The sequence below is a fragment of the Phocoena phocoena genome, chromosome 1 (genome assembly GCF_963924675.1).
Source record: "Phocoena phocoena chromosome 1, mPhoPho1.1, whole genome shotgun sequence".
Lineage (NCBI taxonomy): Eukaryota > Metazoa > Chordata > Mammalia > Artiodactyla > Phocoenidae > Phocoena > Phocoena phocoena.
In genome coordinates, this window is record NC_089219.1 from 16618962 (window position 1) to 16643459 (window position 24498).

The following is a 24498-nucleotide window of genomic DNA, read 5'->3' on the forward strand; positions in this document are numbered from 1 at the left end:
CTATAGATGAAGGAGTCCCGCTTGTGGGGCGTCCCCGAGGATGAGACACTCTCCTGGGGATGGGGGAGGAGAGAAAGAGGGAGGTCAGCCCTTGGCCATGGCACTGGCTTGGCTGCCCTCTCCCCTCCTCACCAGCCCCTCGCCGCTGCAATCCACAACCCCCCACCCTTGCCCCTCTGCAAAGAGGATGAGGGCCCAGCAATGTCTGCCCCAGGGGGGACCAGAGGAGGACAGAGTGGGAACAGACACAGACCCAGGCGCGCGCGCGCACACGCACACGTGCGCTCCCATTCATTCATTCAGCAAACATTCATCGATGTTCTCGTGAGCCAAGCCACCGAGAGAAATCAGGAAAGGTCCCAGCCCTCCGAGAGCTTGAAGAGGAGAGGAGAGACAGGCTGTGAAGAGACTAGTACAATTCCAGACTAGTACAAGCCCCACAGGGCAGGGCCTTGGTCTGCACTGTCCCCTCTGCCCACGCAGCACCTGGCACGGGGCGTGGCAAGGAACAGCACTCGCCAAAGGACTGTTGAGTGAAGCATGACAGACAGGTTCCAAGGACAGAGCCCAGGGTCTATGAGAGTGTAAAGGGGGCTCCTAACCTACCCTGGGACCAGGAAGGCAGGCTTTCAGGAGGAGGTGACATGAGGCTGAATTGAGAAGGATGAATGCGAGTCAGTCAGACAAAGTGGGAAGGAGGACAGACAGAGGAAATGGCATGTGCAAAGGCCCAGAAGCAGAGTAAGCCTGGCTGGTTTGGGGGACTGCAAAGGAGGGCGGAATGGCTGAAGTGGTAAGAGACAAGGGTGGGGAGGGAGGGGCTAGATCTTCAACGGCCTCAGAGATTGGGCTGTGGGGGGTACCGGGGAGCCACGGAAGGCTTTAAGAGTAAGAGAAGGTCAGTCTGCATTACTCCTTTGGGCTGAGTCCCTTGATCACAACTCAACCACACCCAGCCTCGTGCTTCCACCCAGAGCATCTCCAGGGACCAAAGAGCACCCCTTTCAGGCCGTTGTGGGGCACCTCCCCTCCCTGGGCCTCTCACCAGGCCTGTATCGTCCCCGTCCACACCCTCTGCTTCCTCCACGACGCTGGCGAAGCTGCTGGCACTGGACGAGGAGCGGGAGAAGTCCTTCAGCACTTCTGCTCTCTGAGCTGCTGTCTCCGCTCTGCCACAGACAGCATCCTATCAGCCAGTATCCACACTGGGCACCTCCTGGGCCAAGACCCCATGCCCCTGCCCTCCCGGCTCAGGGCGGCCCAGCCTGCAGCCAGCCAAGTGCCTTTTTGGCCTCTTACAGCTCCCTGGGCCTCTGAGCCTCCCCAATGCCACTGTCCTTGCTAACACGTGTATCCTATCATGCCCTTCCCCTGCTCAATTCCCTCTCCTGGATCCCCACTGCCCCAGATAAAGTCCAACTTCCTTGGCTGGATGCTCAATCATAACTATTAACAACAATACTGCCATCTAGTGCAGGTTTGCTCTGTGCCAGGCACTGTTCTAAGTGCTTTTCCCTAGTTATCTAATTGCTATCATTATTAGACCCACCTTATAGAGGAGCAGACACCGAGGCACAGAGAGGATGGGCACACAGCCCGAGGTCACGCAGCCATAGGTGGGAGAACCGGTAGGACCCAGGCCTTCCAACTCCACAGTCTACTCTCTTTTAACTCTCTCACAATTTTGTCCCATGCTCAGGGCCTTTGTGTCTCCTGCCTGGAGTCTCACTCCTTCCCTCAAATCCCAAAAAAGTAAATTTACCTTCGGAAAGCCAGCCAGGGGTCGCCTACTCAAGGAGGCCCTCACTGATTCTTCCTTGCTGTGGGAATGACCCTCTCTGCTCAGCTTTGTCTCTCCCTTTCCCTGTGGCCCTTTCCTGCTTCTCTGTTCACTTGCCTGACTCTTCAGCCCAGGCCGGGTCCTCTCCACAGCCCCCTCACCCCCGGCAGCCAACACAGAAGGGGCTCAGCCAACAAGCACTGAACAGAGGGGCAGCCTCCTGGCTGGCCTCCCTGCTTCTGCTCCTGCCCCCAGCCTCAGAGCCTTCACATGGTGACCACAGTCAGCTTGTTAAAGCACCACTACTCCTCTTAACTAAAATCTTCCAAAGCCTCCTTGCCAGTCTCAAAGTTCTCACATGGCCTTCAAAGCCGTGACCTAGCCCCCACCCGCCTCTCCAACCTCATCCCCTCCACTACCGGTGTCCGCCTGGGCCCAGCCTCACTCATTCAGCTCCAACTGCACCAAGCATGCCTCAGGGCCTCTGCACTTGCCGTGTTTCTTACCTGAAACCCTCTTCCCTCTGCCATGCCACTGTAAGTCAGACCTAACAGGGCTGACTCCTCACTCAGCTCCCAATTCAAACCCCAACCCTTGGTAGATGTCTTCCCTGAGCACCCACCTAACGCCCCACCCCCACTCATTCTTCATCATATCCTCTGCTTTATTCTTCTATTATCACTATCTGGAAGTAGCTTATTAGGCTATGTTACGCTGGACTGTCAGCTCCACGGGGCAGGGGCCGTGTATGTCCAGCTCACTGCTGTCTTGCAGAGCTTGGCGTGCACAAAGTGCTCAGCGGGTGTGTGTCAAAGGAGGACCTAGGAGAGTAATCAGGCCCCCTGCCGCCGTGGTATGGCTATGTCAACACTCCTGGCAGGCCTGGGCCCAGACGGGGGTAGAAAGAATGGGCCCGCCACACCCAAGCCCCCCGGCTCAGCATGCCCCGAGCCCCAACCTGTTTTTGGTCGTGGGCATCTCTGGGGAGCTCTGAGTGGATGAGTTCTCCGACTTGGGCTCCTGTGAGACGTGCCCGCTGTCTGGGGTCTTCTGGCCAGCCGGGGGGCTCTCCCTGCGGGGCACATGGGGGCAGCGGGGGGATTCAGCACCAGGCCTGGCATCAAGGGTAGAAGGAGGCCCAGGTGGTGAGAGGAGGTCATGGATGCCTCCTGCCTTGTACCCACACCCTACATCCTCAGGGGCCAGACCCAGAGCAGTCCCTGCAGCTCCTGGGCTGGCCTGGCCAAGGAGGGGGCAGGTGCTGTGGGAGCACCTACTGAAGACCCTGTTATGGTTAAGGAAACTGGAGTCCATAGGTGGGAAGGAAACTGCTCAGGGACGCGCAGCTAGGACATGGAGAAGCCAAGACTCGAACCCTGGGTTCATGGGATTCTGGGCTCTCTTGCCTTTGAGGACAGTGCCAGCTCCACTCCTGAGGCCTCAGTGCACCTGCTCCCTGCTTCACATGCACTGCACACACCCCCACAGCAGCGCCATGCCGTTGGTTGTGTTCTTATCCCCATTTCTCAGATTGTGACAGTGAGGCTCAGAGAGGTACAGTGACTTTCCCAAGGTCACACAGCCCCAGTGTGGTGGAGACAGGACTCACACCCAGGAACTATCCTCTGCTTCCCGGAGGCTCTCTGCTGGTACTATGGTGTGCTGTCCACACCCCACCCACACAGATGCACTTACGGACCTCTATGGACCAGGCCTCAAATCCCAGCTCTGTCCCTCACCAGCTGTGTGACCTGGGCAGGCCCCTGACCCCTTGACCTGTGGCTCCTTGATGTGCAAGATATGACCCCCTGGGAGCCGGCAGAGCTGGGACTGGATGATAGGGCTTCATGTTAGGTGACGAGCTGGCCGTGGTGCCTGACGCAGAGCAGGGACTTGACCTTGTAGCTGTCACCGGTGGGGACAGAGGGGGAGAAGGGTGGGAGCTCCCTCTTGCCTGCTGTGCTTTGCCACTGAATGGGGGTCAGGGGGAGCCAGAGGAGACGCAGGACACCATCCTACCCTCTCTGCTGTACCCACCTTTTCTCCTGCACCTCCTGTATGTTCTCAATGCCGATGGCACTGCTGCGGCGTGAGCCGAACGGGCCCGACTTCTTCCTGGTGGGGCTCTTTCCAGGGACAATCAGGGACTGCGGGGAGAGGTCCCAACTCAGTACCCACCTGCTCCAGGAGCCCCTGTGCCCCCCACATGCCACCCTGGGGCCCTGCTGCCCAGGCCCTGAAGCAGAGACAATGAGCAAGAAAAATGAGAGAACTGTCCATCTCCAGAGAGGGCTGTCCTAATTTACAGATAAGGAAACAGGCCCAGAGAGGGCAAAGGCCCCCCTGAGGTCACACAGCAGGTCTGGACCCAGCATCTTAGTCCAGGAGAAGAGCAGAAGCCTAAGGGAGTTGGACAGCCACTCTGGGCTGGGACTGGAGGAGGCCAAGTCCTCAGAATGACTGCTGCCTCTTTGCCCCTAGGACTTCATGGGACCTGCAGCCTATGGGCAGTGGGGAGAGAGTGGGTGAGGCAACCCAAGCCCCTGCCCCCTGCTACACCTCGGAATCTCCAAACTGGCTGGGGGAGGTTCCGGCCCAGCAGTTGAAAGATGCCCCCGAGCCCAGGTTACACATATACAATGGTGGGATGCCCCAGGCACCAGAAGCATGTCCCCCATTTCTCTGGGGAGGCGGGAAGGTGGGCCCCATGGAGGCACAGATGGGCAGAAACCCCCAGGCCAGTTCATGGTTGGGACAGGGAGTTAGGGCAGAGGAGGGCGGTGGCGCTCCATGCAGAACTGGCGATATTGGGGGACGTGCAGCTGGACAGAGGGTCTTTAGGTACCAGATCCTAAAGGCAGGGACTGGGCCAGAGTCCCAGGGGTCAGGGCAGGGCCAGAGCCCCTGGTGGGGGGGGGGGGGCACTGGCACTGGCACAGGTGCCAGGCCCCAAAGCAGGTGCTGAGTGCCATCAGAGCTGCTGGCACTCCATCCTGCCAGCCCTCGGGCCTGTCCAGGGGGGAGGGGGGCAACGTCCCCAATATGGCCTCCGTCCTGAGGGCGAGCAGAGAACAGCGCGTGCAGGCAGCCTCCAGAGACGGCGGCCCCGCGGACGACAACCTCTTCCACGGTTCCTATGCCTATGGCACTGCCCCGGCGTCCGAATCTACTCGCACTTTTCCCAGGAATAAGCAATGACTGGCAAGCAGCAAAGGGTGGGAGCAGAGAGAGAGAGACAGGCATAGAGAGAGTCAGAGAGACAGAGACGGCAGGAGGGGGAGGCACAGAGAAATGAGACAGGGAAAGGAGGGAAAGACAGACAGACACAGACAGACAGGGACAAAGAAGAGAGTGGGGCAGGGGATTGAGAGAGACAAGGCCGGGGAAGGGAGGGAGAGAATAGGTGGGAGGAGACACAGAGAGAACAGAGGAGAGAGATTGACAGTCACATGAGAAGGGGTGCAGAGTGAAACACGGAGAGACAGACACAGAGATGGACCCGGGGAGCAAGACGGACAGAGATGGAGAGGGAGGGGCAGGCACAAAGGAAAAATCAAGGGCGAAAACAGTTTGAAAGAGGAGAGGGAGTAAAAAGACAGGTGCAAGAGGACAGAATACACAAGTGCAAGAAGGTGGAGGGAGGCAGGGGGTGGAGGAGGGGAAGAGAAAAAGGGAAGGGAAAACAAGGAACGAGGAGAGAGTGGAAGGAAAAGGAAGCAACATGAAGAGAGGGGACAGTTGTGCAAAAACAAAAACAGAAATGGGTCTGGTTACTGCCACGGTGGGTGCTGCTGGTCTGGCCCTGTCCCTGGGGCCCCTCTACAGCCACCCACAGGAGGCTGGGCCACTCTGGCGGGGAAGGAAGGGAGTAGCTAGTGAATTGGGGTTGGAGGAGGGTGGGCCTGCTTCTCCAGTGACAGTGGGCTTGGTGACTGCTGGAACACAGAGGACTCGCCCTGCCTCCCTGGCCAGGTCAGCCCATGGGGCAGGGGTGGGGTGGAGGGGGTCCCTCCTGCCACATGACACAGCCTCACAGCACTGAGCACAGGGCTTGCTTGGCATGCAGCAGTCAGTCAGTAAATGATGGGTGGGTGGGTGGATGGATGGACAGACGGATGGATGGAAGGACGGGTGGATGGAAGGAAGGAAGGAAAGATGGATGGGGAAGGGGCAGCAGAGCAGTAGGTGCAGTGCTGGGGGTGACCACTGGGCAGTGGAAAGCAGACTGGCCCACAATTGAGGGCCTTATTCAGCCTTTGTGCCCAGCACACCCCCTGAGTATTAGTAGCAGAATCCCACAGAGCCTGGCAGACAGTAAGTAATCACACAGTAGGTGCTCACTCAGGAGAGGCTCACACAGAAGCCCAGGTCCTGACACACAGTAGGTGGGCACAACCACAGAGGCCCTGGCACATAATGGGTGCTCACGCAGCTCATCTCCTGACACAGAGAAGGTATTCACTGATACCCAGGGCTTATCACAGCAGTCCATTTCCCGACACATGGTGGATTCTCATACAGCAGCTCAGGGCTGGGCACACAGCAGACACTTACAGAGTTAGGTCCACGCAGTAGACCAGGATCTGACATACAATAGGTGCTCACAGAATCTCAGGGCCAGGCCCACAGTAGGTGCTCACAAAGTACATGTCCACACAGCAGCCCAGGTCCTAACGCACAGTAGGTGCTCACACAGCAGCCCAAGTCTGGACACACAGCGGTACCCACCAGCATCTCAGAGCCAGGCATACAGCAGATGCTCACACAGAAATCCAGGTCCTGACACACAGTGCGTGCCCACAGCCTGACACACAATAGGTGCTCCCAGAAACTCAAGGCTTGACAGGAGGTGTCCATACAGCAGCCCAATCCCCAGCATATGACAGACAGTAGGTGCTTCATAAGGAATGTGACACAGAAGCTGCCCCAGAACAGACACAGCTGAATAAGGGGCCAGGAGGTGGGGTGGGCCGAGGAGCTGGGGAGGGGGCTGCAGGCTCTCAGCATCCCAGTGTCACAACCTGGGCACCTGACCCCGTGGAGGGCAGTGGCTAGACCTAGCCTAGAGCCCAGGATGAGCCCTCGGACAGCAGGGCAGCGGGGGGAGGCGGGGCCCCTGGGGGAGGGCACTCACTATTCCAGCCGCCTTGGCCAGGTCCGGGTTGTTGGGCGCAAAGCTCCCGCTGTGGCTGGTGGACACGGTGTTGGGCTTCTTGTTGCTCAGCCCCATGGCATCCATGGACTGGCTGCGGCTCCGGATGACCCGCTGCGAAGGTGGCGGTAGGGGTTTCCTAAGGCCCCACCCCCTCAGGGAAACCCAGGAGCCACCGATGCCAATCTCGGTGACCCCAGGAAGTCCCTTCCCATGAGACCACACAAGAGTCAGGTCCACATGTGCCAAGGGTAGTGTGGGCCTTGACTCTGCCACCAACTTGCTGGGTCACCTTGGGCAAGCCACTCCACACCTCTGAGCCTCTGAGCCTCATGACCGGTCGTGCAGTTGTTGTAAAGACCGCAGAAGACGCTGGGTCATGAGCAAAAGCGTGCACAGAGAGACCTCCAGAAACCCCAATTCCCTCCTTTTAGCGTCTCTTAGGACTTGTTTCTTCCTTGCTTTTCTTCCCTCCCTCCCTCCCTCCGTTCCTTACTTTTTTCAGTCAATCTGCACTGAACGCTCACTTCAGGGCCGGGTACTTTACATTTGCTCTCACTCAGTCCGCCCCAGGAAGCAGGCACTGCCACCAAGCCCATTTTACACGTGATGAAACTGAAGCAGAGGTGGGTCTGGAACCCAGATGCCAAACCCAAACCCTTGACCGTGGGCTCCGCTGCCTCGAAGAAGGTCTGTAACTTAAGCCCGGTCCACCATCCAGCACTCACCAGATGTGGGATCACTGGAGGCCCCCTCAGAGAAGACACCCCAGGTCCGTGTTCCTCCCACCCACTCCCTGTCTCCAGTGAGCAGAGGCAGGGCTCTCTTCAAGCCTCTTTCTCAAAGACGTTCTGTTCGCCTCAGCCCAAGGCAGGCCTGGGCAGCTGGGCTAATCCTCTTATGCAAACCCACACCTCCAACTTTGTGGCCTGCCCTGGGGTAAAGGTGAGGCCCTGCCAGCCTGCTGGGCACCTGGAGGATGGGCAGTCCTCCTCCTGTGGGTGGAGGACACAGTGGCAAAGAGGCCACCGCCTGGGGACCTGCAGTCTGGGGGAGTCCAGGCCCTGTGGGGGGAAGAGGAGCTCTCTCCTCCTCTGCCTCTCACTTGGGATGGTAGTTGCTGAGGTAGACGGGCAGGGCTTTGCATTGTGCTTCTTAACTTAGATTACACTGATCTAACTGCTTCACAAACAATTCTCAACAGTTGTATGAGGTAAGTTGCCATTACCCTAAACAACAGATTAAAAAACCTGAGGCTCAGAGAATGCTCAAGCTGGCGGTAAGTGGCAGAGCTGGGATTTGAACCCAGGGTGTCTATGCTCTTACCACTAAGCTAAACCACAGATAGCCAGGGTGGGTCACACGGCCTAAGGTCATGCAGACCAGGTCCCTCTCCTATAGCCCCTCGTTCACCTCCCTTCCCTGACCTCTGTTTCTTTCTCTCGGTCAGGACAGAGGCTTCCTCCTCTCTTCTTTGCCTGCTGACCTGGGAGCCACCACCCTTGGCACCAGAGGGCTCCAACCTTCAGCACAGCTCCCAGGCAGACTCCGCCCCCAAGCTTAGCCCCGCCTCCAACCACCAACTCCTCCCCCAGCCAGAGCCCACCTTACAACTCCCAACCGCAGCTCTACCCCAGGCCAAGACCACACCCCCCCACAAGTCTAAGCCCACCCTAAAGCCCAGGTCCACCCAGAGGCTCACCATCACCCAGACTCTACCCCAGGTGCGTGCCCACCTAGTCCGAGCTCACGCCTATTAACTCCACCCGTGACTCCACCCCGAGCCACGCCTCCACCCGACTCACCCTCCAATGTGAGCTCACCTCTAGCCACACCCCCACACCTTGTAGCTAACGGCATCCCCCTACTCTAGCCCAACCACGTGCCCAGATTCCATCCAAGCCAACCACATCCGTCCCCCTCTGCACCCAGGTAGACCCCTGCTCTTCACCTTGAAGGATTCGAAGAAGCCGCCGCCCCCGCCGCCGTTCTCCATCTTGTCCTCGTCTCCACCCAGGCCCATCATGGACTGGCTGTGGATGTGCAGCTCCTCATAGAGCGTCTCCAGGAGGGCGGCCCGTGTCCGCTCCTGAGGGCCAGGCCGGGCCGTTAGGAGAGACCCCAGGGGTCAGCCCTTCTTCCCACATTTGCAATCGTGGCCACCTTCTCTGAGTGGGAAGTGGGCCTGGGCTCCAGAAGCCTAGACGGCTTCCCTCAGGCCCCTCCGCAGCACAGGCAGCCCCCAGGGCTCGACGTGGCCCCTCAAAGATCTGACTTCATGTCCCCACGCCCCTCCTCCACTGCGTCCTCTGTGGCAGCCCGCCTACCTCCAAGGCCCTCCTGAGCATTCCTTATGAACACTTACTTCCTCTCCCCTGACCCTGGCGCTGCTCATCTGTAAATCTGTCCTCCCCCAGGCAGCCTTCCCTAAGGCCAAGGTCTGAACACAGCTCTTCTCTCCCCAGGGGCTGAAATTCTACGGGGTGGGGGGATTCACCCCCAAGAACCCATACTCACCTCCAGTTTGGCAAACTTCTCTGCCTTGTAGCAAGCATATTCAGCATTGATCAGTTTTGTCAGCAAAAATTCCTGGAACTCGGGCCCCTGGGAGCCCCCAGCGTGGAGAAGAGAAAGGGGGGTCAGGCGAACACAGAGACAAGGGGCTGGGGCTCCTGAGCCATGCTCTGCTGGGGCCTGGGCGCTGCCCTCTTCACTCCCAGAAGGGCATCTCCTTGGGCTCAGCTCCCCAGCCCAGGCACCTGTGAGCCCTATGCCCTTCATGGCTGCCCACCCCTCGGGAGAGCTGGGTTGGGGTCTCCCACTGCCTCAGTCTGGGGGATTGGGGGGCGCTGAAGCCAAGGCTCAAAGTGAGGGCTCCTGAGATGTGAGAGAGATGTGTGCCCCTCTCCCCAAACATTTTAGAAGAAGGTTGAAATTGTCAAGAAGACAACAGAAGTGAGGAAAGGCCACAGAGTCTGCTATACAAAATGTAAAACAATGATATAGTCTGTTCTGGGACGTTGTAAAATAAAGTCACAGTTTTTATCAAGAACAGAAAAGCCAGGCCCCAGCTGCTCAGTTAGGGGAGCCCGGCTGCCCTGGCACACAGTGGGGCTTCAGGTCCTCGTACAGTAGAATGTGCACCCTCTCAGCCACCACCCATTTAGTCCTGCTCTGCCCATGATGGGGGGGGGGGGGGCTGGGGGCTGCTCCTCACCTTCCTGAACACAGCAGGGTCCGGGAGGGGTGGCCCAAAGAAGGGCACGTCGTCTCTCGCAGTGACGGAGACCTGGAAGGGAGGGCAGCTGTCCCCATGGAGTCCCCACACCAGCCAGAAACCACTGATTCGCCTCCCTATCCTGCCCCGTGCTGGGCACAGGGCTGCCCCTTGGCGGGGGAGGTTCAGTGACTGCCGATTGGATGCATGAACCCCAGGATTTCAGCTCCTCCATCCTTGGTCCTGAATTTGAGTGGTGGGAAGGGGTGGAGGGTCTCAGGAGTCATGAGGATGGAGAGGGAGGAGGAGGCTAAAGGGCGGAGGAGGGTAACCAGCCTCTCTGAGGGGAGGGATTTCAGGGGGCAGAGAGGGCGGGATGGGACTCCTCCATCATCAGAGCAAGAGGGGGGCTCAGAGCCCTCCGGACAGTCCCCCTACTTACAGTTAGGAAAACTGAGGCTCAGAGAGGCCTCACAGTGAGTGAGGGTGGGGCTGGGATGGTGGCTGATGCCCTTGGGAAGCTCCGAGATCACCCACCTTGTACAGGGGGCCATCGGGGCCCCCACTCTCGGCCTGCACCACCACATAGGCATGCAGAAAGTTGGACGCAATCATGTCCGGCACAAAGGGCGTGTTCTCGTCCTGGAAGACCACAGCCACGATGTCGTTCCCGATGTGACGCTTCCGCTGTAACTGAGCACAGGGCCACAGCCTTCACCACCTGGCCGGGGGCCCGCGGAGTGTGGGGAGGGTGCCCGCAGAGGTGCGGGGGGCTCGGGGTAGGCAGAGGCCATGTCTAAGGAGTTGCTTCCCCCAAAACTATGTGGTGAGAAGCTTGTCTTAAAATTATTCTCGTTTTCTTGGAATCCTGTGACAGATGAGAAAACTGAGGCCAAGACAGAAGTGACTTGCAAGGCCCTACAGTGAATTAGGGGACTTGAACCCGGGGCTCTTGGTCCCCAGGCCCTACCTCTCACCCTCCTCCTGTCTAAATACCCCAAACATGGGCCCCTCTTGAACAAATAAGTTCCGCTCAATATATCTTTGTTGTTAAAATGAACAGAGAATCTATTAAAAGAAAAGTAAAAGACATTAAAAATAAGGAATAAACATTTCCATTTTTCTCACATGACCCCTGTATCCCCCTGTACCCCTGGAGTGGGGGCATGGGGAAATAAGGAGGACAGCCCTGCAGGAAGCTTAGGACAAGGTGACAAATTTCCAAGTTCAGCTCCAGGAACGTGCCTTGCACTTCCTCATCACCAGCCCTTTGCAGAAGATGGAAGCCATTCTTTCCCCCAGAATGCTCCTCCTCCCTCTCCTTTGCCACCCAAAAGTCACTTTATCTTGAAAGCTTTGCCTGACTCCCACCTCGCCCAGTCTAAGTGCCCCCATGTGACCTGACAATACCCTTCATTTCCTGTAAAAATACTCGCATTTACTGAGCTCCTGCTATGTTCCAGATACTGTTCTAGCCACTCTGGGTGCATACCCTCGTTTATGCTCACCTATAAGGTTGGTGCATGATCCCCATTTCACAGATGTGGAAACTGAGGCTTTCACAACATCGTAGTAGCTTGTCACCCTGCCCCAACTAGAGGCCACAAGTTGGGGGACTAGATCATTTCCATCTCTCTATCCCAGGGCCCACTGAGTCTGGTGTGGTGGACACTGAATGGGTAGGTAAATGGGGGACAGGAGGGCAGGTGGGAAGCAGGTGGGTGGGTGCCCAGGCTACCTGCTGGGCGTCCCCTTCTGTGTAGGGCAGCTTGGTGGACACGTGAAACATGATCTCCTTGTTGCGGAAGTTGCAGTACACAGACTCGGTTCCCGTCTGCCCGTGGGTCACGTCCAGGCCTCCTCGGAACCTGCCCCAGGCCCCCCAGGCCACGGCTCAGTCTCCAGCCCCAGCCAGGCCTCCACGGGGCCAGGACGGGGCCTCCCTCCCTGCCCAAGGGCATGGGTCGTATTATCCTCTGCTTGTCCCACCCCAATGCTCACCCCTTAAAGTCCTGCAGTTTGACCTTCTGGCCAAGGAATTCGAGGAACTCCACGAAGGCAGGGCTCTCCTCGTTGGTGCTGAAGAGTTCTTCCTCGGAGGTCTAGGGATGCACAGAGGGCAGAGGTCATCGAGCTGGGCCTCCTACCCCCATTCACACCCAGGAAGGCTGGAAAGGGGACCTCTGGCAGCCTCTGAGCTCCTGGGAAACTGAGTCCCTCGGCAGGTGCTCTCCCTGGCAAAGGTCTGAGGTCCCAGGTACATGGCCAGATGTGTGGGGGGCAGGGAGGAGGAGGTGAGCACACCTGCCCAAGCTTCTGATAAATGACTCCGAACTTGAAGTTATTGCTGATGACATGCTCGTCGAAGGTGACGATGAGGCGGGAGGCCTGCGGGGACAGGACGATGGGTGAAACACACTGCTTTTTCAAGTTGCCGTTTATTGCTCTATGTGCCAAGCACTGTGCCAGGCACTCCACATGCATCCACTCATTTCCTCCTCAGAACAAGCCCGTGAGGGAGGCACTCCCGCGGACTGCATCTCACGGATGAAGACGCTGACATTCCGAGACCTTAAGGAACTGACTAGCTAAGGTCAACAGCTGGCAAATGGCAGAGCTGGGACTTGAACTCAGGTCTGTTGGATTCCAAAGGCTAAGCGCACTGCTCCTGAGTTCTGCTCATAAGCTCCCGCCCCTACTCTGCTCTAACACCCAACTTGTTCCCTGGCTCTTCTGTAAAGCCACCTCATCATTCTAGAACAGGCCGAGTCCCACCAGTGTGCTGTGGAGCCTTGAGCAAGTTCCCCTCCTCACCTTGGGCTTTCGGTAACTGAGAAGCAGGGCCTGATTTCTGAGGCCCCTTCCTTCAGGGGACCTTTCCTGGACCACCCGCCCTTCAGCGACCTCACCTCACTCTGGAATTCAGTCAGAGCCACAGGCTGTACGTGTCTTTCAGGGCCCACCTCTTTCCAGAAACCCCCTGGCTCACTGAAGACAGAAGTCCCTCCCCTTTATCCCACATCGTCACAGTGCCTCAAACCCAGCACCCAGCACCAGAGCTGGAAGTGCCACTGCCGTCTGTGGGGTGGCACCTATGGAGGTGCCTGTGTTATTCTCTCTCCCCAGGTCCCCTCTGGGGTCAGAAGGCAAGACCAGTGGAGCCTTGGCTCAGGAGCACAGATTACCCCTTAGGAGGGTCCCCAAATGGCACTGAGAGTTTCCAGAGGTAAGGAAGGCTCGCCTCCAAGGAGGAAAGCACTAGGTTCAAATGCAGGCTTCCTTATCTGCTGTGCATCCTTGGGTAAGGCACCAACCCTTTCTGGGCCTCTGGTTCCTCTTCCACAAACTGGGGACTTTGCAGGGTTATTGTGAGGTTTAAATGAGAGAACTTAGGAAAAATGCCCTGCACACAGCAGGTGCCCAATAAATGCTTGGCCCCCTAGTTACCCACCCACTCCTAGTGAGCAGGGCCCAGATCCAGCCATACCTTGGGGTAGAGCACAGGATAGAATCGATCCACATTCACGTCTTCACACACCAGCTGCGGGAGCAGATAAGGGAGGGCCTGAGGGTGGGGCCTCTGGGCCTCCCTGGCCAAGGTCTGGGGGGAGGACAGTGGAGGACAAAGAGGGGACAATCAAGGCTGAAGGAGGCTCACTGTCACTCAGAATGGGGTACAGAGAACTGGAGCCCCTGTCTCCAAAAGGTGCTGTGTTCTAAAGAGTGCCCAAAGCACACAGCCAGCACGTGGGCATCATGGGAACACGTGAGCGGCAGGACCCTGGAGACAGGCCACAGCAGGCAGGCCAGGATCTGGGGCTAAAGATGAGGGTGTGCAAAGGCGAGGCTGCAGCCCAGCTCTGTGCCCACCTGAGATATCCACGGGGGGCTCAGCATGAAGGATCAGAGGCCTCACCTTTGCCATCTGGACCACGTTGGGGAACTCAGTGAGGCAGGAGATGGGGATGACGTCATGGTATGTCCGGCACTTGGTCCTGGGAGGAGAAGACCCATGCTGAGGGGTGAAGCAGCGCGAAAGGGAGATGGGAGCCCCTCCACACCAAGTAAGACCAGAGAGGGCAGACCCCAGGGAGGTCCAGAGGTGATGAGGCGGTCAGGCCTGGCTTGGGCACTAACTTGCAGGGCAACCTCAGGCAAATCCCTGGCCCTCTCGAGTGGGTAAAATAAGATGGGCTCTCAGGTTTTGAGAGTCACAGGTCCCCTCACCCCACCCTCACCTGAGCAGCAGACGCAGGTGTTCCTGGTCCCCGATGACATCATACTTGAGTGAGAAGACAAGGTGGCCCAGGGCGGTGTCCAGTGAGTAGTAATTAAAATGCTCCTGTGGTGGGAGGCGGGAGCCAGGGGAGAGGGTGAGGCTGAGCCTGAGGCTTCCAGGAACCAGACGAGAAAGCCAACTCACCCCCGGATGGGGGTCCTTCACCAAGCAGCAGGTGTCCGGGCTAACAGCACTGTCTGCCTCAGAGAGACCTGCATTCAAATCCCAGCTCTGCCACTTGCCAGCTGGGTAACCTGAGAAGGTCACCTCACCTTCCTGTGCCTCAGTTTCCTAGTCTATCAGATGGGGGTGAGGCCCACTACCTTGTGGGAGGGTGGCAGGCACTGAAAGAGAGAGTGTCGGCCGCAGAGTAGGTGTCCTCTTCAGCAAAGTCAGGACCACATCTGCACCTGCATGGCTGTCTCCCAGCCCCCGCCCCTCTCAGAGCTGGGCACACAGTAGGTGCTCAATAAAAATATGTCAATTGACTGATTGTTTAACTGACTGTTCTGTGGCCCCTGAAGCCAGGGCCCATGAGAATCAGGAAATGAAACATCTCATGAACACACTGGATGGCTGACCGAGCCGGTTCCTGCCCTCCCGCCTCACCTGGGGAAGACACAGGGTGGGGAAGAAATGCTCCCGAGGGCCCAGGGGAACTGCAGCGGGGATGGCATCCCCAGAGAGGAGCTGGCAGTCTGGCACCTCCAGGTGGGGAAGCCCCAAAGCCAAGAGCTGGAAGTGCCAGAAGATTTCACCCCACCTGGCCCTGGGTTCCCCTGCCAGCCCGGCTCCTCAGCCACACCCACCCCAGGAGTCATGGTAGAAGGAAGCCCTGTTTAAATACAAACAGCTGTGCTCAAAGGATGGGAGGAAAAAGATGCAGGGGCCAGGGGACGTGCGCCACAAATCCACAGCTCAGGGGCAGTCTGCGGGGACCTGGGGCAGAGTGATGGAAACCCCCAAAGGCTTGGCACTATCTGTGCAGAGGGAGTGGCAGGCTCTTGGCAAGGAGGTCTGCACCGAAGTCCTCGGGGTGTGGAGTTTCCCCAGACCCCCCTGGCTGGGCCCAGAGAAGCCCAAGGAGAGTGGGCTCAGGGGCCCAGTGGGTCAATGCCAAAGTCACCCTAACTTCCTCCCTCTGCCAGAACACGGCCCACTGCTTCCCCAGCACCCCACCTGGAGCCGGGAATGGCCCGGCCTCTCTGCCAGCCCCTGGGGCCCCTCCTCTCTGTGCTGCCAGCCTGACCCTGGCCATCATGCCTCCTCTAAGACCCCCCCAACCTGTGCCTCTTCCAATCCTCCAGTGCCCAAGGCACCACCTTCATTCTATCACTCACCACTTCTTCAGCAAACTTTTCTGTGCACCAGCTATAAACTAGGCCCACATAGTCACCCAGGCCCCACCACCTGCCAGACCCAATTAAGAGCCTCTGGACAGTGGCTTCCGGGCATGCAGTTCTCTCTCCACCCACAGGTGAAATCCCCTGCCCTGTTCTGAGTTTGTCCCCTGGCAATGGCTCCTGCATCTGGGCCTGCTGGCTTAGTCTCAGTCAACCTGTCCCCCTACCTTAGCACCAACACCCACCAGCATCAGGCTAATGCCCTGGGCTCAGACTGAGCCCACACAGCTTCCCAACACCCCAAGGAGTCACCCCTCCTCCCAGCACCCACGAGTGCACGCACACACGCTAGAAACATGACCCCTCCCTTAGTGTGTCTTAATGGAAGGTCAGCCAGAGCTATGTCCAGTTCCTAGCTCAGTAACTGTGTGAACTTAACTAAGTCGTTTTATCTCTCTGAGCCTCAGTTTCCTTTTCTGTAAAAATTAGGACGATCCTGATCTCACAGAGTAATTATGAAGATGTAATAATAACAGCTAACGTTTACTGAGCACTTACTATGTGCCAAACATGGTTCTCGATGCTTTTATCATCCTCATTTTTACAGACGAGGAAACAGGCTCAGGAAGGTTAACTGATTTGCCCGAGGTCACACCATCAATAAACAGAAGAGTCAATAGGCGTCCCCAGGCCACGAGACTCCAGAGCCCACGCTACATGCCACCACCTCGTTTGTAAACTGACACAGAGACCGCACTCGGCATGGAACGTGGCACCTACAAGGTCCCAGCGTGTGACCTCCCCTCCAGCTCCCACAGCCTCGCCCAACAGCTCCTGCCTGGAACGCTGCCGTCGTCATCGGGTGACATGAGGACAGGTCGTTACTGGGCAGGGCCCCGGCTCTGGGGCAGGTGGTGGGGCAGGGGTTGTACCAATCCAGGTCACACCACGGAATTAGTCTTCCCCACCTCAAGCTGCCTGAGGGCAGGGCCTGGGGCTGTTTTGTTTGCTGCTGTATACCTGGTGCCCAGAACAGGACCAGGCACACAGCTGGTGCTCATTATTTGTTCACCCTGACTGAGCCCTTTGTGCTGGACACTTTGGGCCGGACACCATTCTAAATGCCTCACAAACATCGTCGCATTAAAGGCATGAGGTGGGTATCATCACCATCTCCGTTTTTACAGATGAAGAACCAGAGGCAGGGGCTTCCCTGGTGGCGCAGTGGTTAAGAATCTGCGTGCCAATGCAGGGGACACGGGTTCGAGCCCTGGTCCGGGAAGATCCCACATGCCACAGAGCAACTAAGCCCGTGTGCCACAACTACTGAGCCTGCGCTCTAGAGCTCACAAGCCACAACTACTGAGCCCATGTGCTGCAGCTACTGAAGTCCATGCACCTAGAGCCCATGCTCCACAAGAGAAGCCACCGCAATGAGAAGCCCGTGCATTGCAACGAAGAGCAGCCTCCGTTTGCTGCAACTAGAGAAAGCCCACACGCAGCAACGAAGACCCAACGCAGCCAAAAGTAAATAAAATAAATAAATTTATTAAAAACAAAAAAACAGTCTCCCCATCTTAAAAAAAAGAAAGAGAGAAAGAAACAGAGGCACAGAGAGGGTAAGTGACTTGCCTGATGTCCCATGTAGTGACAGAGCCAGGATTCAAGCCCTGGTAGAGTCTCTGTTAACCACTATGCCGTAACACTGCCTTTTGCAATAAATGTTTGTTGACTGAATGAGTGAATCCACTACGCATGCTCCCTGGACTCTGCGACAAACAGACAGCCCAGCCCACGGTACCGCTCCCTCCCAGGCCCAGCGTCCCCCAGGGCTGGGCTGTGACCCACTCCCCAGCCAGCCCAGCCCCCCAACACCAGCGGGCCACACACCTTGCCAAGAAAGTGCTTGCGGTAGATGCGGGCGGTGGGGTTGCATTCCAGCTTCACCTTGGCCGTGGGTGACTGCAGCGGCTCTGTCTCCGGGATGCTGGTGATTTCGTGATTGGTGCCTTCAATCCAGTAGCCCCCAAACTGGGGCAGCAGGATAAGGGGGAAGGGCCCTTCTCGCCCCAGGACCTGAAGGAGGACTCAGCTGAGAGCCACCCACACTGCACACCACTGGGGGCCCCAAGACACCCCCCATTTCAGACCTGGAGCCACTTCTGCCATAGCTAAGGAGTACTAGGGGACAGCCCAGAGCCTATGTGGGTCCCAGGGATCAAATCCACCTCCTTCAAGGCACTTGCTCCAGCCCTTCTCTTCCCACTGCAGGCACAGACCCAGATGCACAGAGCCCCATGTCCCAGTCTCAAAGGATGGGAGTGTGGGGACAGGTAAAGCTGAGAGCATGATGTTGGCCGAGAGGCTGGCATATTTGGCACAGAGGCCTAAGGGTTCACATGGGCTCTGAAGTCTTGGGCTTGTAAACTGAGTCTCCAACACCCAGAGCAAGGCCTGTGGTCAGGCTCTTGACAAGGAGGAGGACCCGGCTGTCCAGACTCCCTGAGGGAGTGCCTCCTGGGCTCGGGAGGGAGATGGGCTCAGTGGGATCCGGTGGGTTACCTCGTGGACGCTCGGGTAGGGAATGTAGTCCTCCTCCGTCTGCAAAACAAATCAGGGCAGAGGCCCAGCTGGGGTGGGGTCCTTACCCTTTACTTCCAGCCTCCCCAGAACACCTGCTGTTCAGGCAGCACCCCCGGGCTGGGGTTGCGGATGGGGCTGCTTCCTCATCTCCCCACCCCATGTGGGCTGACCCCACGAGGCAGGGACTGAGGCAGGCTTAGCTCACTGAGCGCTGGCAGCCTCTTCTGGGTCTGCTGCCTGGGGAAAAGGAGGCTCACTGCATCCCCAGAAGAAACCTCTGGACCAGTGGTTCTCCCATGCATCAGAATGGCCTGGAGGGCTCATTAAACTGATTGCTTTGCCCCACCCTCGGAGTTTCTTATGCAGTGCATCTGGGTGGAGCCCAAGAATTTATATGCCAACAAGCTCCCAGGTGATGCCGATGCTTCTGGTCTGAGGACCACACTTTGAGAAGCCCTGTTCCAGACAAAGCATCAGCCTTGTGCCCATGAACCCCACTTTAACCCTCATCCTTGTAGCCCTGGGTCCACTCCCCTAAGCCCAGTCACTGATATTCTTGGATTATTGGGGTCCCAAATCACCAACCATGGTACCATATACGTACCTGGAGGGGCTATGCAGCTCCCACCCCAAGAAAATTCTGAGTCTAAAGAGCCTCCTCACGCCTCCTTTGGTCCCAGGCTTCCTGTTAGTCTCTTCATGAAGGTTGGGGGGTAACGAGGCTACCCCTCCCCATCTCTCCGTCTCTCCCCCTCCCCCTCAGCCGTCCCAGGCAGGAGCTACATGGAGAGGGGGAGCGTAAGCCTCCTGGGTCCTGGGTATGAGTCTTTCTGCAACTGCTGACCATAAGTGGCTTCAAGGAAAACCTTTTACGCAGGCTATCGTGAGGGATGGGGCTTCGATTTTGCAATGGGGAAGCCTGGAGAGGCGGGGTGAGTTTACAGTGGTGCAGATGGGGTGAGGAGGAGCTGGAATGAAGGCCTACAGGCAGGGAGGGGTTCTCCACACCTTAGCCTCCTCGAGGGGAGGGGCTGGGTATACCCTGCTTCCCCCTTGGCCCCCGGCACCAGCCCGCAGTAAGGCTACTTCACGAAAGGGGGGCGCAGATTCTCCTGGGCTGGCTGCTCGGCTGGGGCAGCACTTCCCCCACCCCTAGAGAGGGAGTCTGCCTCCCCCTTCCCGTCCCCTCCCATCCCCAAGCCCTTTGGAGAGCACTGCTCAGGAAGCCAAAGGCCCCCAGAAGGGTGGAGTGGTTCCAGATTCAGACCTACTTTGAGGGGTGGTGGGAAGGAGCATCGCTGTTCATCCATCCTGCTTCCCTGCAAAGAGAAGGCAGCACATCCCGTCACACCCTTCCCATGCTGCTGGAAGCAGCACCCCTTCCAGGTAGATGGTGCTGTGGAGGTGCTCCCAGGGCAGGGCGCTGGCCGCCGGGTTACTCAGGCCTCTGCAGGGCTGGCCCTCCTGGAGGGAACGGGGGCTGCGGGAGACTGGCAGCAGCAGGGAGGGCTCGGGGCTCTGGTCACTGCTGGGAGTGGGGGCAGGGCCAGTGTGCACGCTTGTGTGTGAGCTGGGGAGGGAGGCTGCTGCATCTACACAGATACGTGTTGTTGAGAGCAAGAGGGAGAGGGAGAGAGAAAGGAAGAGGGAGAGGGGGAGAGAGAGGGGGAGAGAGAGAAGGAGGGGGAGAGGTGGAGATGGAAAGACTAAGAGAGGCAGGGAAACAGGAAGATGGCAGGAGACGGGGTTTGGAGGGTGACCCGATATCAGGAAAGCTCCTGAGGTTGGTTCAAGTCCCCCGGCCACCTCCCAACACATACCCAAGAGAAAAACACAGACGAGGGCCTGGAAGACCAGGGCTGGGGAGTGGAGTATGGGCAGGGGTCAGGCAGAGGGGCGGGGGCTGCCCGGTTCCTTAACACCTCCCCGGACCTGCAGCCCAGCCTCTGGTTGCCCTGTGCCCTGGCATCTGTCCCTCCCCCCATTCCACACAGGGTCCTGCAGAGCCTGTGATGCCTCTTGGGAGATGGGGGATGGTATGTGTATGCGGGGTAGGTTGAGCAACCTACACAGGGATGGGAGCTGGAGAGATGCAAGCGGGGCCTGCGCCCTGGGTCAGTCAGGCAGTTGGGCACCATCAGTCCCCATCCCCAGACAAAGGGCTCTGGACAGCACACTGCCAACATCTCCTCCTGGCACGGTCTGCAAGAGCTCCCGGCCCGTCCTCAGAGAGATGTAGGGCTGCAGATACAGCAAGGGCCCCCCGCCCCCAGTCCAGCCCCCTCTGTGGCTCCCCAGAACGGGCTCCAGAGCCCACCTCACCTGCATCTTTTCAATCATCTCAAACAGATCTGTGTTCTGCAACAGAGATGGAGAGAGCAGGTCAGCACCGGGGTAACCCAGCTGATCCTGCAAGTCTCCGAGAAGTCTCCACCTGCCCCAGCCCTCCTGGTGCCCCAACTCTGACCAAATACCGTGGACCTGTCCAAGTAGCAAGAGGGAGTGGAAGGGACCAAACACCGTGGACCTGTCCAAGCAGCAAGAGGGAGTGGAAGGGACATCATAGGATGGGGCTCTGTGCCACTGACTGGCAGAGTTTGACCAACTGCCCGGAGAAGTCTGCCCAGAGTCCAGCACCCTCCCCAGGCAGCCCACCCCACTCAGTCCCCTTCCCCAAAGGAGGAGGCTGTTGCCTCAGACAAAGAAGGGTGCTTGACCTTTGGGGAGAGACACATCTCCCCCATGTCACTGCAAGACTGGCAGCGCCCGGATCGGCCCACGGACCCCTCAGAAGAGCCCCAGGTCCCAGGTCCCAGGTCCAGAGACGAGCCCAGCTGGGATCCTCAGGAGGGTCTGTGGTTCCACTCACCTCTGGAAGGAGGGCCCCATCCTCCCCCCCAAGCAGTGTGGGCTGGGCGTCTGTTGTGGGAGAGAATGCTGGGATGTCCCATGGGCCCAATACCTGTGTCTGAGTCCACACATTCCCGCTCCTCCCTCCTCCCTCCTCACACTCCAGCCAGCCTCTCCTGAGGCTAGCCAGGGCACACACAGGGTTAATCCGGGCATCTGCCAGCTGTGCTTGGCAGCTTCAGCCTCTCCAGCGCCAGCTCCCTACGAGCCTTCCTGGAAGGCGGCATCCTTGCCGGCTGGCGGAGCTGGGGGCTGGGCCTGGGAAGCCCCCAGAGTCTCTAGGAGAGCGCCCCTCCCCCAGCACCTCCAAGGCCTCAATTCAGTCGCTCCTGCTGTCCAGTGGGGGCACTGCCTGAGCTCACACGCACATGTGCTATGGGGTTGTACACCAGGGAACACACACTCCCTCTCTCTCTCTTTCTCTCTTGCTCAAACACACACAGGCCTGCACACCAATATTTAAACACAGTCTCACTGTACCAAAGAAAGCAAACACACAGAAACCCACACGCACAAACCCACCGGGTCTGTGTACATCAATCCTTACAGCTACATGCTCACATACAAATACACGTGTCAGTGTCCTACGTTACACAACAGCACACTCCCTCACACACATACAGGTCTATGTCCCGTAAGAGCCGCACACACAAATGCAAACCCACCCCCAGGCAGATCTGCGCAACTGCGCCAGTAATTGCACACGAAGCTACACGAACGCCACAAAACTACTCTCACATCCACGTGCCGAGAGACAAAACAACGTGCGCTCGCAGACACAGGCAGGTACGTTCACGGAAACTGAGCCACAGAGCCCCACTGCCATGCACAAGTTCACCCTTCCCCATCAGTCACACTCCCTGCATAACAGACATGACAGACTTGATCCCATAACATTAAATGAGTTTTGAGAAAAAGAAAAAGCATGCAGCAACTATGGAAGTGGTTAATCGCCAAGGATGAGGGGCATTGGTCTGAGCCACACACACACACACACACACACACACTACACGGAGCTGTCTGTTAAAGATCACAAGACACAGACATCCCATGTGCATACTGTGAGGCCTGTCCACAGAGGCAAAACCCACCCTGTAAAATGCACGACAGGAGTCCACAGGAGATGGTGACCCACAGCCCCGGTGGCCACACCCCACACTTCTGAGCTTGGAAGAGACAATTCCACAGGCAATTAGAGCAGAGACCACAGACACACATCTGCAGTCCAGGTAGACAAACACGCCTGTCAGCCAACACCTTGCACAACATCAGCATCTGTGCCTGGGTGAGCCACGTAACCTCAGCCCAGCACAGTCCCAGCACCAGTGATACAGGTGCACCGATGTCCCCCAGCATCTGTGCCTGGGTGAGCCACGTAACCTCAGCCCAGCACAGCCCCAGCACCAGTGATACAGGTGCACCGATGTCCCCCAGCATCTGTGCCTGGGTGAGCCACGTAACCTCAGCCCAGCACAGTCCCAGCACCAGTGATACAGGTGCACCGATGTCCCCCAGCATCTGTGCCTGGGTGAGCCACGTAACCTCAGCCCAGCACAGCCCCAGCACCAGTGATACAGGTGCACCGATGTCCCCCAGCATCTGTGCCTGGGTGAGCCACGTAACCTCAGCCCAGCACAGTCCCAGCACCAGTGATACAGGTGCACCGATGTCCCCCAGCATCTGTGCCTGGGTGAGCCACGTAACCTCAGCCCAGCACAGTCCCAGCACCAGTGATACAGGTGCACCGATGTCCCCCAGCATCTGTGCCTGGGTGAGTCACGTAACCTCAGCCCAGCACAGTCCCAGCACCAGTGATACAGGTGCACCGATGTCCCCCAGCATCTGTGCCTGGGTGAGCCACGTAACCTCAGCCCAGCACAGTCCCAGCACCAGTGATACAGGTGCACCGATGTCCCCCAGCATCTGTGCCTGGGTGAGCCACGTAACCTCAGCCCAGCACAGTCCCAGCACCAGTGATACAGGTGCACCGATGTCCCCCAGCATCTGTGCCTGGGTGAGCCACGTAACCTCAGCCCAGCACAGTCCCAGCACCAGTGATACAGGTGCACTGATGTCCCCCAGAATACCCCACTCAGGGTAACATGGCATTACATGGCCAGAAACAACGCACTGGAAGTCACAGCCACATAAACACTGACACATGGTACTGTCACCCAGAGCGCACACACAGCAACAAGTGATACCCACAGATACAGCCTCACTAGTGCATCAGACGCTCTGACACATGGAAGGCTGTGAGTGAAGTGCCCCAGGGCACCAAGCAAAGCTACATTGTGACATTCAGACCCTTCCTAAAGGGGGAAGGGGATGGATGAAGTGGTCCCAAGGCTAGCGCCCACACACACACATCCACACACACGCACACACACATCCACACACACACAGAGTGCCCCCGTAGCCCAGAGCCACAGTGCAACCACGAGCACTCTGTTCCGTAGGCAGCTGCAGAAAGAGCTCAAGGCCTGGGACCCCAGGGCAGGGGTGTGCCCTGTGGCCTCGATGGCCGTGTGTCAGCCCAGAAGCTAACACACCCTCCATGACGGAGCCTCGCACACCCGCCCTGACTGGGGCAGAGCCTGCCGGGCTCCGGAGAAGTTGGGTTGATTCGTCTCCCGCAGACCCCCTCGGCCAGGCCGCCTTCGCCCTGGTCCTCACCTGCCAGCCGGCCCCAGAGGGCAGTGATCCCCTCCGAGGACGGCCCGGGGGCTCCAGGGGCCGCGGCTGCGCCATCCTGAGCTCGGCCCGGCCCCGGCCCCCACCCCGGCAGCGCTTTAGCTGACCCAGCCGGCTCCGGCCCGCGCGAGCCCCGGCCCGGGCCCCGCAGCGCCGAGCTCCGCGCTCCCGGCTTCGGGCTCCCGCGGCGCGCTGCCTGCGCTGGGCTCGCCAGGCTGCCGGGCCCTGAGGGGGCGGGGCGCCAGGTACGGGCAGCGCGGGGACCGGGGCGGGGCTTCGGGGATCCGGGGCGGGGACACAGGAGGCCCCGCCCCGGACACTGCGCCTGCGCGCTCTTGCTAGCGCGTTGGGAGCTTTCGGCGCGGGCCCTTGGGCCCCAAGGCTCTTCAGCGCACCCATAGCGTGCGTCCTCTACCTTCCCAAACTCTGGGTACCACGCCTTAGGGCCTCAGGGATGGGCTTCTTGGGCTGGGCTTTGAAGTCGGGGAGGAAGTGGCGGGGGTTGAGGGCGGTTACCTTGGAGACAGAGGGCTTTTCTTG

The 24498-nt window shown here is 58.5% G+C and overlaps 1 protein-coding gene across 1 annotated transcript; it reads right to left on the reverse strand.

The window, feature by feature from the left end:
• On the reverse strand, positions 1–24015 carry RAP1GAP (RAP1 GTPase activating protein). The gene is given in 22 exon segments (XM_065877452.1): positions 1–53; positions 1046–1127; positions 1130–1169; positions 2739–2852; positions 3818–3927; positions 4724–4978; positions 6915–7046; positions 8884–9021; positions 9450–9536; positions 10150–10221; positions 10687–10842; positions 11888–12017; positions 12151–12251; positions 12454–12537; positions 13637–13690; positions 14066–14144; positions 14388–14491; positions 17662–17847; positions 18334–18372; positions 19626–19673; positions 20677–20712; positions 23941–24015. Coding segments are annotated over 22 exon segments (2175 nt in total).
• Positions 24016–24498: the final 483 nt, after the last annotated feature.